At 40.2% G+C, this 17,926-nt stretch overlaps 1 protein-coding gene across 1 annotated transcript in view; it reads left to right on the top strand.

Moving 5' to 3' along the window:
* Nucleotides 1-17,926, top strand: part of nubp1 (nucleotide binding protein 1 (MinD homolog, E. coli)) — a 54,736-nt gene that overhangs the window by 18,097 nt on the left and 18,713 nt on the right. The window contains exons 4-8 of the mRNA XM_034190646.1: nt 1-28; nt 2,494-2,526; nt 2,641-2,731; nt 3,003-3,157; nt 17,676-17,786. The exon at nt 1-28 is cut by the window's left edge and continues 41 nt beyond it. Of these exons, the coding sequence (XP_034046537.1) occupies nt 1-28; nt 2,494-2,526; nt 2,641-2,731; nt 3,003-3,157; nt 17,676-17,786 (418 nt within the window). The remainder of the gene's footprint in view (nt 29-2,493; nt 2,527-2,640; nt 2,732-3,002; nt 3,158-17,675; nt 17,787-17,926) is intronic.

Raw genomic sequence — 17,926 nt, 5'->3', positions numbered from 1 at the left:
CAGGATCATGGGTTTAGAAGGAGAACAGGTGTTTGTTTTTATATTTAATTTCAAATATGTTATAAATGTTTGCTTTTTCTTTTAAAATTAAAGAACTTTGAAGAAAATTGTGTAAAGAAAAATTTTTTTGTATTGTTTGGAATTCCTGAAACTATAAACAAAGGCCAAATATGTGGGTCATTTTCATCAACTCTGTATATTTTAGAGGTAATTTTTTACTAAATCAGTTTTTACAGTTTGTCAGCATTCAGAAGTGACTCTGACTGCATGTTAGACTTCTGTGACATGGATTTTTCATGTCTGTCGGAAATTTTTTTTTTTGTACTTTAAAATCCTAACTTGTGTTATTGCTCATTGATAAACTATCTCAAAACTGGTGACGTTAAGTTGACACATGTTCATCTCAACACTGAAACAGCTCGCTCTGTGTCATGTAGTAGTTTTATCAATTTCTTCCCCACCCGCAGAATTAAACAGGTTTTGTTAGTAAACAGTATGGCTGGGTAAAAAAAAAAATTCTTAGATGCATCGCAATTAGGACGTTGGACAATTCTGAATCGATTCACAAATGGCTTTTATAAATGTTAATTGCAGGGGTGAAAATGTGGCTGCTGGCTACTGTTAATGAGAACTTTTCAGATTCTTTATGTAAACATGTATTTCTACTTTTACCTAGAGTCATTTTTAAAGCCTGTAATGTACTTTTTATTGAAGTGCATTTGCTGTATGGCTTTGTTACAATCACTCTGCTCCAAAATCTGTGGAGGCCAACAGTGAGCAGCACCTAGCGACAAGTCCACAGGGTACATCTGAACACAGTTTTTACTTCAAAATCTCAAAGACAAGCAAAACAGTTATGTGATGGAGTGCTTGTTGCATGAAGAAAATGTTTGCTTTTAATATGCATGTACAGTGTTAAGGTGCACTGTGCACACATGGTTTGCCCTTTTGAAGCCAAAGTGCAATTTAAAGGAAATGCACATGCACAAGATTCAATTCAGTTTACTTAAATTGTGCCAAATCACAACATACAGGCAAATTCTCAAGAATAAAGTCTAAATTTACCCACCCCCTGAACAAGCATATTGGAAACCGTGGAAAATTACAGCTCACTTGAGCGTTTTGTAAATGTAGGAAAAACCCTTATGCAGATAGACACAGTGGGGTGACCATCTGCTTTGACCATACTAGCATTAACAACAGTCATATAAATGAAGTTCAAGCATACAAAACAGAGATAATGGAACTCTGCGTCCAGGCATTACTAAATTATTAAAGTCCAGTGGGCATCATGTCCCACAGTTCATCTCAGTTCCTCAAAGCACCTTAGTAGGGGAGCACCAGCTTGGTACTATGATGGACCTCCTCAAAGTTGCATCTTGTGCCTGTCAGCAATATGGGGTAGAGATGTGGCATGCCATGTTTTCTACAGTTCGAAGTGTCAGTAAATCAACAGTCTGCAAAGTTTCTCCATTATCTCCATGCATGTCCTGTTGTACTTATTTTCTACAAATGTGAATTTTTTACGGAATCATAAATTTCTGTGGTTTGGTGGAATGGATCAGGCAGCCTTGCTGCCTCAAGTACCGCACCAACAGGCTCAGCACTTCTGAAGCACTAAAGAAAAAAATAAGCTCCATTAAGATTAAGGACAGTGTCTTAAGAGCATCACACTACCAAGCTGGTGTTCCCCTACCAAGGTGCATTGAGCAGTTAGCTTAGTTATGATTACATAATTAGCTAAATATCCAAAAGAGCACCTAATTTCAGTTTCTAGTATTTGTAACAACACTACAGGTGAATTTGGATAGAATTTCAGTCCTCCTTTTGATGACAGATACAAGCTTTCCAGTTGTTTGAGTGGTTCCTTTGATGTTCGTACCCAGTTAACATAAATTAGGGCATTTTGGACCCTTCCATCCCTTCTATTGTTCTCTACTTTTAATATGTTGTTCCTGGGGCAATCCCACATAAAACCTTCTTTTTGTTTTTTTTGCAACTAGTGATAAGTCAAGGCTCAATACAATTGCACTATGAGCTGTTGAATTGCATATACTTTGCTTTGAGAGGTACCAAGTAGTTATATGATGATAATTGTAGCCTTCTGAAATGTAATCAGATAACTGTACAGAGCACACTCAGGTTTGAAAAAAGACTGACTGGTGCAGATATATTCCTTTTAAGTGATTAACTTGTGTCGAGATAGCATAGCCTAGTCAAGGTGGCTAGTTTGGACCATTAGGTGCACAAATAGAAAGTAACAGCAAACAAGGAACTGAAAAATTTTGCTATGCAAACAAGTAAATATCAGCAAATAACTATTTACTGTGTAGGATTTTATGGCACTGTTTAAGTGTTTAAAGTTATTTCATACTGTTACTTTTTTCCCCTATAATCGACTACTGTAGTTTGCTGAAAACCAGGGTTGATTATCTGGAATTGCAGCACTCATCACAGATTGTGTGTGTGTGTGTGTGTGTGCAAAATCTACAGGTGCACCAGAGTGGGTCGGGCTGGTCTCCTGTGGTGAGCCTGAGTGGGAAATCTTTCAATTCAAACAATTCTGCAAGCTTCATATCATTTTTTATTTATTTGAGGAACTTCCATGTGATGAATTAAAGCTCTGTGTGTCTCTTTCAGTATGTGGAAGAGAATCTGGCAGTCATGTCTATTGGGTTCTTGCTTAGCAGCCCCGATGATGCTGTCATCTGGAGAGGACCAAAGAAGAACGGTACGTAGCGGTTTGACTTCGGAGTCATTCTATGCCAAATCAACAGATGTCCCACAGCTGACCATCTCAGATTTTCTTTGTGCCAAAAACTGAGGATAGAAGCCTGAATTTTTTTTACATTGGGCCCAATAGCAGTATTTCCAGAAAGTATGAAGCAAATCTGAGATGGTCAGTTGTAAACTTATTTATTTATTTTTTTTTATCTTGATTTGGCATGGAATGACCCTTTAGTGAACCTCCTGTATGTGTAATCTATTCTGTCTCCAATCAGGGATGATAAAACAGTTCTTGAGGGATGTTGACTGGGGAGATTTGGATTACCTCATTGTGGACACGCCCCCTGGCACCTCTGATGAGCATCTGTCAATTGTCCAGTACCTTAGCTCCACCCATGTGGATGGCGCAGTCATCATCACCACACCACAGGTAATATCATCAAATGTGTGCAAGTTCCTGGTGTATTTTTCATGAGCTATGATGGGCGATTGAGAAGTTTTGAGTCTGACTCAGAAAAAGTAGGACATGGTTCAACATCTGGGGCATTCTGAGAAACCAACATTTCTCAAGAATGTGTGAAGTATTGACTCATTGGGTGCAATGTTGAGAAATACGTTGCTGGAAATCAAGTTCTGTGTGTGTGTGTGTGTGTGTGTGTGTGTGTGTGTGTGTGTGTGTGTGTGTGTATATATATATATATGTGTACCAACACAGTAAAAACCTAATTCAATTCCAGTAACATTTAGGGTTAGATCAGGTGAAGTTTGGATGGGACAAGTTCATTCATGAGTTACTGTATTGTTTGTGTTTAAGCTTAGTACTCAGTTAATGTTGATATATATATATATACACTCAACAAAAATATAAACGCAGCACTTTTGTTTTTGCTCCCATTTTGTATGAGATGAACTCAAAGATCTAAAACTTTTTCCACATACACAATATCACCATTTCCCTCAAATATTGTTCACAAACCAGTCTAAATCTGTGATAGTGAGCACTTCTCCTTTGCTGAGATAATCCATCCCACCTCACAGGTGTGCCATATCAAGATGCTGATTAGACACCATGATTAGTGCACAGGTGTGCCTTAGACTGCCCACAATAAAAGCACAATGCCACAGATGTCGCAAGATTTAAGGGAGCGTGCAATTGGCATGCTGACAGCAGGAATGTCAACCAGAGCTGTTGCTCGTGTATTGAATGTTCATTTCTCTACCATAAGCCGTCTCCAAAGGCGTTTCAGAGAATTTGGCAGTACATCCAACCAGCCTCACAACTGCAGACCACGTGTAACCACACCAGCCCAGGACCTCCACATCCAGCATGTTCACCTCCAAGATCGTCTGAGACCAGCTACTCGGACAGCTGCTGAAACAATCGGTTTGCATAACCAAAGAATTTCTGCACAAACGGTCAGAAACCGTCTCAGGGAAGCTCATCTGCATGCTTGTCGTCCTCATCGGGGTTTCGACCTGACTCCAGTTCGTCGTCGGAAGTTCGCACAGCCATTGAAGAGGAGTGGACCAACATTCCACAGGCCACAATTGACAACCTGATCAACTCTATGCGAAGGAGATGTGTTGCACTGCATGAGGCAAATGGTGGTCACACCAGATACTGACTGGTATCCCCCCCCCCCCCCCCCCCATAAAACAAAACTGTACCTTTCAGAGTGGCCTTTTATTGTGGACAGTCTAAGGCACACCTGTGCACTAATCATGGTGTCTAATCAGCATCTTGATATGGCACACCTGTGAGGTGGGATGGATTATCTCAGCAAAGGAGAAGTGCTCACTATCACAGATTTAGACTGGTTTGTGAATAATATTTGAGGGAAATGGTGATATTGTGTATGTGGAAAAAGTTTTAGATCTTTGAGTTCATCTCATACAAAATGGGAGCAAAACCAAAAGTGTTGCGTTTATATTTTTGTTGAATGTGTGTGTGTGTGTGTGTGTGTATATATATATATATATATATATATATATATATATATATATATATATATATATATATATATATATATATATATATACGAGGGCTGTCCATAAAGTATAGGTCCTTTTTATTTTTTTCAAAAACTATATGGATTTCATTCATATGTTTTTACGTCAGTCATGCTTGAACCCTCGTGCGCATGCGTGAGTTTTTCCATGCCTGTCGGTGACGTCATTCGCCTGTGAGCACTTCTTGTGGGAGGAGTCGTCCAGCCCCTCGTCGGAATTCCTTTGTCTGAGAAGTTGCTGAGAGACTGGCGCTTTGTTTGATCAAATTTTTTTTCTAAACCTGTGAGACACATCGAAGTGGACATGGTTCGAAAAATTAAGCTGGTTTTCAGTGAAAATTTTAACGGCTGATGAGAGATTTTGAGGTGATACTGTCGCTTTAAGGACTTCCCACGGTGCGAGACGTCGCTCAGCGCTTTCAGGCGGTGTCATCAGCCTGTTTCAAGCTGAAAACCTCCACATTTCAGGCTCTATTGATCCAGGACGTCGTGAGAGAACAGAGAAGTTTCAGAAGAAGTCGGTTTCAGCATTTTATCCGGATATTCCACTGTTAAAGGAGATTTTTTTAATGAAAGACGTGCGGACGGGTCCGCGCATCGGGACGCAGCCGGTGCGGTGCAGCGGCACAGGAAAAACACCTCCGTGTTGATAACCATTTGTAAAATCCAGGCGGCTTTTGATGGCTTTCAGTGGAGTGAGTATATGAGAAATTGTTTAACAGCTGGACATGTTCCAACTTGTCCTTAAGGCTTCCAACAGAGGTGTTTTTCCTGTGGTGGAGCGTCGCGGCGGCTGCGAGCCGACGCGCGGACCCGTCCGCACGTCTTTCATTAAAAAAATCTCCTTTAACAGTGGAATATCCGGATAAAATGCTGAAACCGACTTCTTCTGAAACTTCTCTGTTCTCCCACGAAGTCCTGCATCAATAGAGCCTGAAATGTGGAGGTTTTCAGCTTGAAACAGGCTGATGGCGCCGCCTGAGAGCGCTGCGCGACGTCTCGCACCGTGGGAACTCCTTAAAGCGACAGTATCACCTCAAAATCTCTCATCAGCCGTTAAAATTTTCACTGAAAACCAGCTTAATTTTTCGAACCATGTCCACTTCGATGTGTCTCACAGGTTTAGAAAAAATTTTGATCAAACAAAGCGCCAGTCTCTCAGCAACTTCTCAGACAAAGGAATTCCGACGAGGGGCTGGACGACTCCTCCCACAAGGAGTGCTCACAGGTGAATGATGTCACCGACAGGCGTGGAAAAACTCACGCATGCGCACGAGGGTTCAAGCATGTCTGACGTAAAAACATATGAATGAAATCCATACAGTTTTTGAAAAAAATAAAAAGGACCTATACTTTATGGACAGACCTCGTGTGTGTGTGTATATATATATATATATATGTATATATATATATATATTTTTTTTTTTTTTTTTTTTTGCATCAGGGAATTGTTTTCTGGGATTAGCAGCTACATGCAACACACTGTAAAAACTGTTATCTAAGAAAGTACTTGCAAAAAATGACTTGTTTAAAGAAAACTTGGCTTATTTTTTGTTTAAATAGAAAAATAATAATCTTGTCAAGCATTTTTTCCATAAGAAAAAATGTCTTATTTTGAGAAAATGTATCTCACCATCTCTTAATAAGTTTTTCCAGCTAATATGGAGCTGTGTTTAACCAGTAACAAGGAAAGGCAATGGATTTCAAATCATCCAAGCAAAGGAACAAGATTGTTTTCCTTATTTTAAGACAGAGGCTAATCTTAAAATAAGAATTATGTCTAGTTTAAAGGCACATTTTGATTATTCAGTGCCTAGACATTTTGCTAGTTTTGAGAATTCTAACAAAGTAAATTTGTCTTGCCCCACTGGCAGATTGTTTTGCTTAACACAAGACGATTTGGCTAGATTTCGATTATTTGTCTTATTTTGAGAGAGAGAGTTTTTGCAGTGCATTTATTACAGTTGGTCTTCATCTTGGCATTGACATCTTGGATAAGAGCAACACCTCTTTCTGCACAGTCATTCATGACCGTAAGAATATTTTTACTAATTAGAACTCAGTGAAAGGTTGGGAGCAACAAAAAACTTTTTTGGACTACCCTAGATGTAATGCTCATGTAGAAATCCTACTCATGCTACTTGTCGCATCTGAGATATTCTGATGATGATGATGAAAACTTTTTATTTGATTAGCATTCAACCCCCCCAAATGAAATACAATTTCATATATACATACACACACATATTCAACAAAAAACATTTCAAAAAGGAATGACGCTAATCAAAAAGGTATAGGCTGAAGCTCAAGCTTATTATGCCTAACCTTTTTACAAAAACAAACAAATATGAAATATAAGAGCAAAAAAAAAAACCTGAAGCACTTTAGAAAAAATAATATATAAATAAATACAATTTCATAATAATACAACCAAAAGTTACATTAATTACATTATCATTCTTCATACTTGATTTATATAGTTCTGTAATATTTTAGTTTTAAACATGTTTTTAAATAATGAAAATGAAGTACACCTTTTTAATTCAGTCACAGCTATTCCATAAATTAACACCTCTTACAGAAACACACCTTTGCTTTATATTTATTTGTATCTTAGATTTTTTGTAAATACTTGTTCCCTTCAAATCATATGGACTCTCTCTGATTTCAAGCAGCTTCTGAATATTGCGGCAAAGTAAATTATTGTGTACTTTATACATTCTGTGCCATTTTAAATTCCACTAAATCATAAAATTTGAGGGCATTACTGTCAATAAACAAAGCGTTAGTTGATTCCCTATAATTTGATCCATTAATAATTCTTATAGCTTTTTTTTGCCAGATGCTACAGCGTCAAAACGCCGCTTTATTCGGTGGATTTAACGGCGTTTTAGCTGCGCATTTGCAGCAAGTACGGCGCTCAAAACGCCGGTGAAATGGTCCGCACCTTTCCAGTGCGAAAACAGCCGGAACTACCGCGAACTTCGGTCTACGTACTGCCTGCCGACAAAACCGTCTATGTGTAACCTGGGCTTTAGTCGTGGAGCTGACAGTCCCTGGGGAGGAAGCCATCAATGAGGCACTTGAAAGGAAAAGGTTGCAGTATGCAAACTTGGCTACTGAAGTAGAGGGCCGGGGCTGGAACGTATACATGCGTCCAGTGGAAGTGGGTTGCAGGGGCTTTGTAGCTAGTTCCACCACAAGGCTACTAAAGGAGGTTGGAATCAGAGGACAAGCACAGCAGAAGACCGTTAAACAGCTTGCAGCTACTGCCAGAAGAAGCAGTCACTGGCTGTGGCTGAAGCGCATGGAGATGGTATGAGGTGCCAAGTGACCTCATGGAGCCTCCGACGCAACACACACCCAGGCCTGATCAGCCTGTGGTGGGCCAGACTCGGGTGAGGGTGGATTGTGATAAAAGGCCAAAACACCCAATGAAGCCGTCGTGCACAACTGATGATATGTCGTATTAGAGGCACCAGGTGGACATCCCTCAGTCCAGCCCCAGTCAAGAGGAAATCACCATCAACAGCATTGTACCGAGGGATTCTAACATGTAGTCCTAGCAACAAAACCAGACTGAAGCCAGGCTAAAGGTAAGATTTTGCATAGCCTCGTGACACAGATAACCAGCCGGTACGAGTGCACACGTGACTTAATGGAGCCACGTGCACTAAAAGAAATGAAATATCTATTCTTTATAGAAGCCCCTAAAAAAATAAAAAAAAATAAAAAAATAAAAAAATAAAAAATTCTACAAGCTGGAGGAGAAAATGGATTTCACTTTATGAAGCTGAAACCATTCGTCATGAAATCACCTGATCTGTGTGACACAATCGTGTGAATCAACTAGAGATGTCTTCCTGAAAAAAAAAAAAAAAATATCTAAGTAGTTCCTGAAGTCTGTGTTACTCGAGAGTTTGTCTTTTTGTCAGATCAGATCGTGTTCTACACCATGTGACAAACATTAGTGAAACTCATTGAGTGGATGCGCTCCCTGATGTAAAACAATAACCCCGCATGAGGCCAGACAGCAGGAAAATCACTTCCTCATTCCTTCAGCTCTCACTTGACTAAAACCAACCACACTGTGAACAAAAAACACATCAGGTGGAAATCACCCACTTGGTTGAATATTAAAGTTCTGCTTAAAGGCGTTGCTGCTTGTCTGTGTCCTGCTGGAGGACATTTTACATGGTCCCCCTGGATCTGTTTTGTTTGTTTATTTATATATAAGTGTGTGTCTGGGAAGAATACTTTTTTTGGCATTTGTCCATCAGGCTGTCTCACGCCTATAATCTTGCCAAGCTTACCTTTTTATCTAACTTTTTATAGCTTTGTGTGTTGACTCATAGCTTCAAGTAGAGTGTAAGAGTAGGACTTTAATATGAGAAAGTCCCTTCAGCTTTGGGAAGCCACAGCAGATCTGATATGGATCTGTATGTTGATTTGACACAATTTTACATCTGATGCCGTTCCTGATGCAACTCCACGTTACATGGAGAATGGCCACGGGTGGTGTTGATCCGGTGTAACACTTTACTCCCCCCCCCCCCATCACATTTCCTTCACAATAAGTGAAGTGCGCAACGCATCTGCACATGCGTGGGTCAAACGGGGGCAAAAATTCCAGCTCCCAAACTCACACCGCTCCCATTGAATTTCGTATACAGTAGCATTAGCGGACTGTAAAAGTTAAGGCTTTTACAGGGATTGTTTCAAAGGCTTTAAGCCTTATGCCCCGTTTACACATAGACGGTAAAAGCTCCCGGAAGCATCCCAGAAGAGTTTTTGGCCGTCTTAAGAATCAAACGCTATTGTTAATGCCTGCACTAGGGGGCGTGGCTTATTTCCGGCTTTACCGGGAATCGTCAAAAAAATTATTCAACATGTTGAATAATTCCAGGAGCGCTCCTGGAGAATTCGCGTGACGACGGAGACAACGCGAACAACGGCGTTTGATACTTTTTAATCGCCGTTTCATCCTGCCCCTTCCTGTAGTGCCGCAGTTTACACCGCCGTAATTGGCGGCCGGCATTGTATCCCTAATCAACGGCGTGTAAAACGGCGATAGAGCCCACATCGTCGTCCTCAAAGGCGTTTTAACCGGCGACAGAGACAGACAAAACGGCGGCGCTAGCGGACAGTACGCCATTCTAAACGCCACCTCCCGGTTAACGGCGTTCCAAATGGCTGATAGGCGGCGGTCAGTATAAAAATGCTAGCGCACTGCATGCAGGCCTCTCACTCACAGCCAGCTCCAGATATTTTTGCTGAGAAGCTCCACTATGCCTCCTAAAAGAAAATTGGCAGCGGCAAGGACTTACCAAGAGGTCTGGTTCAGAAGCAGAGGGGAGGCCTGTGGTGGAGGGGGGAAAAGGAAGGAGAAGAAAAGGCTGATGATCTCCCTCCCCCTGAAGTGACAGAGGCATGTATTCCTGCTGCTTCAGCCTATTATACTCTGGGGGCGGTGCCTATATGCAAAAGTTCCTGGAGTAATGCAGGATTTGCCTGGATAAAACCAGCGGTACACAGGGCATTATTGGCGGCAGCAGAACACCGCCGTTCTCACGCGCATTTTAGCCTGCGATTGTAAAGGATAGAACTGGGTATTAACCCCCGTTGCCTGACGTGTCCCGGATGCTACGGCGTCAATCGCCGCTTTATTTGGCGGATTTAGTGGCGTTTTATCCACGTATTTGCGGCTAGTACGGCGGTCAAAACGCCGGCAAAATGCTCCGCCCCTTTCCACCGTGAAAACAGCCGGAACTACCGCGAACTTCGGTCTACGTACTACCCGCCAACAAAACCGTCTATGTGTAAATGGGGCTTTAAACGACACATAGAATAATGACAGGGGCACATTGTGCTGTTTTCAAATGCTCGAATAGAATTTATAGGCTTGAAAGTTGGCTGAAAACACACGATTACAAAGCTCTGCCGAGTCCTCGTAAGACAGAAAGAAGAAGAAATGTGGTCGTAAACCTCCGTTCATTCTACACAATTTCCCCACAGAAAAGAAAGATCCAGACAGAAGTTTCTTGCACACATTTATTTTGTCAATATCCTGAAACCGCGCCGAATTATAATGTGGTTGATGACGGTGTTTTCGTGCATCGGCTTATGACTGTAATGTCGCGCCATGAATGACGTGGCGCGTAATATTGTAAAATTGACATGTTCTATAAACAAACTGCATGCATGCACATATTGTATGTCTGTCAAATCAAAACAAATGTGACACCAAAGAGGTTATATGTGAGACTCACCGTCATTGTCGTCATTATGAAGCCGGCGAAGTCGCGATTTCTCAGCCCTGCTTAGCAAATATTCTGCAATATCCACAGTTTCAGTCTCTGGACTTCGTGTAACCATCCGTCAGTTGCCTTCAAGGGGTCAGAAATTTGTTTTTCTCCAACTATCAACAAGGACTGGTCGTTTTCGACAGGAGCGCGCTCTTCCTCCTTTGTCGGCACTAACGGTAGTTTTTGTAACAGTGCAGCACACGTAAGCACAGCCAGCTCTTCTTTCCGTTTTTGTCCACTGCCGTACGTAGTCCTGGTTGTAACAGGCAATCCACGGAGCTTTAAAAAACGCTTTAAATCGTCAACTTTCCAGCGGTTGAAATGATCCAAATCACAACACTCCTCGCTGCTTTCCGCCGTCATAGCTTGTGGGTTGGTAGTCGAAGAATTTAGCCTACCCATAATGCACCGCGCGGCCTGAGACGCGCACCTCGCTTATACATATCTTACCCCCCACCATGGATATCCCCCCCCCGGCCCCAAAAACATCTTTGCAAGATATGTTTGTCAGTATGTACGAGGTCTATTAGAAAAGTATCCGACCTTATTTTTTTCAAAAACCATATGGATTTGAATCACGTGTGATTACATCAGACATGCTTGAACCCTCGTGGGCATGCGAGAGTTTTTTCACGCCTGTCGGTTACGTCATTCGCCTGTGGGCAGTCTTTGAGTGAGTCGCCGCCCGCCCGCTCGTCGATTTTTTTTCATTGTTTAGGAATGGCTCAGAGACTGCTGCTTTGTTTGATCAAAATTTTTTCAAAACTGTAAGGCACAACTGAGTGGACACCATTCAATAAATTCAGCTGGTTTTCAGTAAAAATTTTAACGGCTGATGAGAGATTTTGGGCTGGTAGTGTCGCCGTAAGGACGGCCCACGGCGCCTGACGGGGATCTGCGCTTCGAGGCGGCAGCGTCTCGCCGTTTCAAGTTGAAAACTTCCACATTTCAGGCTCTGTTGACCCAGTAAGTCGTCATAGAACAGAGAACTTTCAGAAGAAGTCGGCATGAGGAGTTTATTCGGACATTCCATTGTTAACGGACATTTTGTAATGAAAGAACGTGCGGGCAGAGTCGCATGTCGGGCCGGACCCGACCGCGGGGGGTCGCGACAGGAAAAACACCTCCGTTGGAAACCTTAACGGACAAGTTGGAACATGCCCAAGCTGTTAAACAATTTCTCAGTTACTCACTTGTTGAAAGCCATCAAAAGCCGCCTGAATTTTACAAATGGTTTTCAACACGGAGGTGTTTTTCCTGTCGCGGCGCACACAGATTCACCGAGTCGTCACGGAAACGACTCGGCGAATTTGCGCGCACGTCTTTCATTACAAAATGTCCTTCAACAGTGGAATGTCTGCATAAACTCCTCATGCCGGCCTCTTCTGAATCTTCTCTGTTCTCTCACGATGTCCTGGGTCAACAGAGCCTTAAATTAGGATGATTTCAGCTTGAAACAGGCCAACGATGGCGCCTAGAAGCGCTGCAGGACGTCCCGGTCCGTGAGAAGTCCTTACACCGACAGAAACACCCCATAATCTCTCATCAGCCGTTAAACTTTTCACCGAAAACCAGCTGAATTTCTCGAATAGTGTCCACTTGGATATTCCTCACAGGTCCAGAAAAAAGTTTGATAAAACAACGCGCGCCATCTCGAGCAGCGTGTGAAACAAAGGAATTCAGCCGAGAGGGCGGGACCACATCTCACTCAAGGCCTGCCCACAGGGAAATGACGTCACCAACACGCGTGAAAAAACTCACGCATGCGCACAAGGGTTCAAGCATGATTGGTGTAATCGCATGTCAATCAAATCCATAGGTTTTTTTTTGTTTGTTTGTTTTTTATAAAACTTCCGGTTAGTTTTATAAGATACCTCGAATGTTTATTTTTTGTTGCTTGTTTGTTTTTAAACACTGCATTTTTCACCTTTTAATTCTCTGTGTTGCACACAGTTTACACCACAGACTCTTGCAACTTCACATATAGCAGCCCTAGTAAGGTACCTTTCAATACACAAAAGGGTCAAGGTCAAACACTAAATTCAACTAAACACTTTTCTTGGTCATAATTTTGGAAATTTTGCCTCCAAATTTGTCATGAACATAGTCATAGGCCTTGCCCATAAGCCATTACCTGGGATAAGCGATTGACCTTGACCTTCAGGGTTTTGCTTGAGGTCACATGTCACCTAAATTAAGTCAAACTTCAGATTACAGTAAAACATGTCATGTAATACACCCAATTAATAATATTTTATAATTATATTAGTACTAGCAGAATATCATTATATGATTACAAATAGATAAAACTTTTATAAGTAAAACGTTCATTGCAACAAACTATTGCTATCATACTGGGTGTTGGAAAAACTAACATAAATGTATTGTTTGCTTATTATTTTACTGTCAGTATACCAAGAAACTGATTGTTGCTGGGTAGAGAAGAATCTGTTCCAGGGATGTCGTTCTTTTGAATACGTTCGATCTTCACTTACTGTGGGGTCACTTGCCGTATAGTTCACCACCAGATGGGACTCTAAAGTTTGACTCATTGTTCATGCTGCTAACACTTGAAACCACATTGCTGTAATATTTAGTGGATAAAAATGATTTGAACACATCTTTATAAATTTCTTACCTTGTTGAGCTGCTCATACAGTGAGAATCACATTTCTCAATTTAACGCTACATTTATATTATTCTGTTGATTCCTATCTGCCACTCTTTATATTTATGACCTACTTTGTAGAAAAGAGATTTAAGAAAGGTGGCAGACATTATAGGCCCCTTATTTTCATTGTTTCTTTGCGTACTTCTTTGTGTGTGTGTGTGTGTGTGTGTGTGTGTGTGTGTGTGTGTGTGTGTGTGTGTGTGTGTGCTTTATTTATTTATTAACTTGTTTAAATATATGTCTTATTGTTTTAACTATATGTTTTAGTCAGTGGTGGGCACACTTCCGATAATCCGATAACAGATAATTATCGAAGATAATGTTTTCTTTATCGGATTATCTTTTTATATAACTTTAAAAACCATTATCGGACCAGTTATCTTCCGATTAATCTTTGTCCGATAACTTTTAAACCGATAAACAAAATAAACAAAGCTGAACAGCAACAAGCATTTTTAAAATTAGCTTAGCACTCACCTGTTAAAAGTTTTGTAACAGACGCACAGCTATAACCTTTGCAAACAGAAGCGAGCCGCTTGTATAAAAGCATCTCAATCCTCTGCAGACAAAGAAGAAACAGCCCCAAAAGAAAAAAAACATTTCCTTTAACACCATACCAATAGGCTGGCGATATCACCTAAGTCATCCAGAGGCATACATTTTTAACTTATGGTTCAAATTTTAACCAAACAAATTTTGGACAAGTTATTTAAAATTACTGTCATGTCTGAAGTTTTATTAAGTTATTAAAGTACATCCTGTGACCTGCAATGCATTTTGGGTAGGATGATGTAATCTCGGTACATCACGACAGGACAAATGCATTTCAGACACTCTGTTCAGGCTCCACGGACAACAGCATTAAACTCTAGTGCCTAAAACTCTCTTGAATATATTCTCTGCGTTTATAGATGTTGGTTTTATTTGTGTTTGTTAAATTCCATGCATTTTAAATGTAGCAGACAGGGATTACTGTATCTTGAATTTTGTTTTCAAGGCCTCTACTGCCATCTACTGGTCAGTAATGTTCACTAAGCGTGTGGGAACCAGTAGATAGCAGTGTTCTATTTATTTTGACCCTGGTTATGTCAGATGATTGTCAAATCAACTTTTTGGCTTTGCAAATGGCTTTTTTTGTGTGCAATGAATGTATACATTATACAAGTTTCACTTTTTTAATGGAATTACAACCTTATTTCTTTTTCAAATTCTCCCATTTTTTGCATCCAGCCTTATTTCCTTTAGAAATTTCCTTGACAAATAATATCAGTCTATTAGGATGTCAGGTTATGTGTTACATATATACATGTGTTTATATATTTTCCAACTTATTCCCATTGATGAAACTTTTCATTTTCTGCCTGAAAGCTTATTAGATGAGTGTGTTCAGAGCTCCGTTTGTTTACAAAATACACACACGTTACAGACCTTGAAATCCAACAGCAGGGATTGATATTATCCAAAGATTTGTGAACATACAAATTAACGTGCTTACACTTTATCATGATTTTCTCCATTGTGAGATATAAAAGTGTCTTATCGTATCGTTTGTGTTTATGTGCATTATAACGCAGTGCACGAGCGACGTTACGATATTCTTCAGAACGTCAACATACGCAACATGCATCCAGCAGCATACACGTTGCTGTCATAGACAACTGCCTGTAAAGTTTTTTGGCAAGTTTATAACTTTCTAAACAGCGTAATTTTAATGAAATCTGCTTCATTTATGCGGCTCTTTCGGCACCATGTTTGTTTTTTTCAGAGACGGCAGTAAGCTCCTCCTTCCCCTCCAAACGGAGGGATTTGTAGCCCTTCGCCTTCCCCTCCGCCTCGCTCCAAAAAGAGATACTCAGCCAGTGTTTAGCAGAGGCACTTTTACCCAGAATCCTTTGCGATCTGTCTGTTTGTTACAAAACCTCAGAATTAGTGCATTATTCAACATTAAAAGATATGTTATATTTTAACTTTGTACAAATGACATAATTGACATTAATGGAGTTATTCTATCGGTATTAATGTTATTTATAATCAAAACCATAAGTCAGCATGACTTTATTTTTCAAGACCTGCGCCTGATTGGAGTGTCATAATTGATAGAGAGTTGGCTTTATGGCTGCTCTCGGAGTGCCTCTGTGCTGGGAGCTTGTAGTAAACAAGAACTTCCAGCAGAGGCCAAATGTTGAAAGAAAAGTGTGGTCTCATTGTTGGGGTCTGTTGTTGTTTTTAATATTATTATAAGCTATTAAATTTGTTCTACTACTAGTTGTAGATATGTCAGAGGTAATATTGGAATTTATCTGTTGTCGGTTATCTATAACTTCCGATACATTTTTGGGTGGTTATTGTTTTATCTTTAACAAAGATAACTTTTCAGTTATCTGATTATCTGTTATCGAAGTTAATTTTTTGGTTATCTGTGCCCACCACTGGTTTTAGTGTACAGCACATTGGTCCAGCTTTGGTTGTAATAAAGTGCTTTATAAATAAAGATGGTATGGTATAGTACTGTGTGTTCTCTACATACACTGTGGATATTTTATGCAAAACGAAATTGGAGTATTTTCCTTCACATTTCCATCACATCACATATTTCAGGTTGTCATTTAGGTCCATATATTTGAAGAGTATATTTGAAAGGGGGATTTAAAGATACTTCAGAATAGTACTATTGTGGATAGCTATAGATACATACAGAAAGAATACCAATATCATTCACCATCTATCAAACTGCTTCATCTGGGACCATAAAACATACATTAAATATAGAGTTTAAAGGTTGTTTTATCCTGATTGTGCCTTAGCAAGGTTTGGGTTAATCAGTGCTGCCCTGTAGGAATGTTGCCTGTCAAGGGTGAGGGGGATGATATCCTAGGATATCTTTCCCCAATTTTTCGTATATCATTATGACATTTTTACTGAAGATTCATATCCTGATAGGCAAGAACTGATTCAATTTTCAAGGTCAAAGATCAAACTCAGGAAAATCAATCACTCATGTTTGAAAGTGAGGTGCAAAACTGGCACTCACTATCGCCTGACAAACTTTAATCCAGATCTGATCCGGATTGTGGATTTTGTGGACATCGGAATTTAATCTTGAAAAGCCCATTTGGTGTACATTTTGCGTTATATCTCAACTAAAAGTGCCTCAGTCACTCTCATTTTTCTGTTATGGATTTACCTACACCAAAATTGGATGGAGTTTTCAATTTTATGCCTGTTTCTGTCTTCCAGTTACCAGTCAGAAACCAAGTGCCAAAAAGCAATGACAAATTGTGCATAGCAGAGATAATCAATGTTCTGTGAAAATTATTTGAAAAGATTCAGAAACTGAAAAAGTAAAAAAAAAACAAAAAACAAACAAAATAACTTAAAGTGAATGAACTAAATACATACTCCTGATCACATCTAATTTAGCTTATGAAAAACCACTTGTAACAGCACTTTGACCATTTTTTTTCCAAGGTAAAATTTTGTGGAATTGGAAACTAGTGTTGGCAGAGTTGGTGGTGCTCTAGTACTCTTTCTGTAAACAAGAGGAAAACACACAACAATGAGGGAAAACAGTTTTTTCTGTAAATAACTACATGATTGCCCATGATGTAGGTCATTTCATACTCTGTCCGTCAGAAAGAGTTAGTGTGTTTGAAGCGAATGGTTTTGAAACTCTTGTTGTGGCAGCACGGAGCATGCTGCCTGTTACCGCTGTGCACTTAACACAGGGAGAGTGGCGCACACTGTTGATGATCTGTGTGAATGAAATAAGTTTAATTAGCGCATTACAATGTGCACCATGGCTCTGTAGTGAAACAGGACCATGACTCTGAATAGTCCACTTGTATTGTGTTTATAAAGCAAAGCAGAGGGAACATGCACACACTTATTTGAAGACTTGGGTTTAATTCATTCTAGTCTTCATTTAATTCTAGTCTTCCATTCATTCTATGCTTGTTTTTCCAGGAGGTGTCACTGCAGGATGTCAGAAAAGAGATCAGGTTCTGTCAGAAGGTCAAAGTGCCAATCATCGGCGTGGTGGAGAACATGAGTGGATTTGTCTGCCCCAAGTGCAAGGTGCTTAACTTTTGTGCTCAAGCTTTGTTCAAACTAACACAGTAACAATTGTTCACCATGTTGCAAGTCGGAACAGTCAATCAATGAAATCTGTTTTTCCGAATTTGTTTTAAGCCTCATTCATAGATGGTTTGAAAGAT

This window comes from Thalassophryne amazonica, chromosome 16 (genome assembly GCF_902500255.1).
Source record: "Thalassophryne amazonica chromosome 16, fThaAma1.1, whole genome shotgun sequence".
Lineage (NCBI taxonomy): Eukaryota > Metazoa > Chordata > Actinopteri > Batrachoidiformes > Batrachoididae > Thalassophryne > Thalassophryne amazonica.
This window is presented reverse-complemented; position numbering and strand designations above follow the sequence as displayed.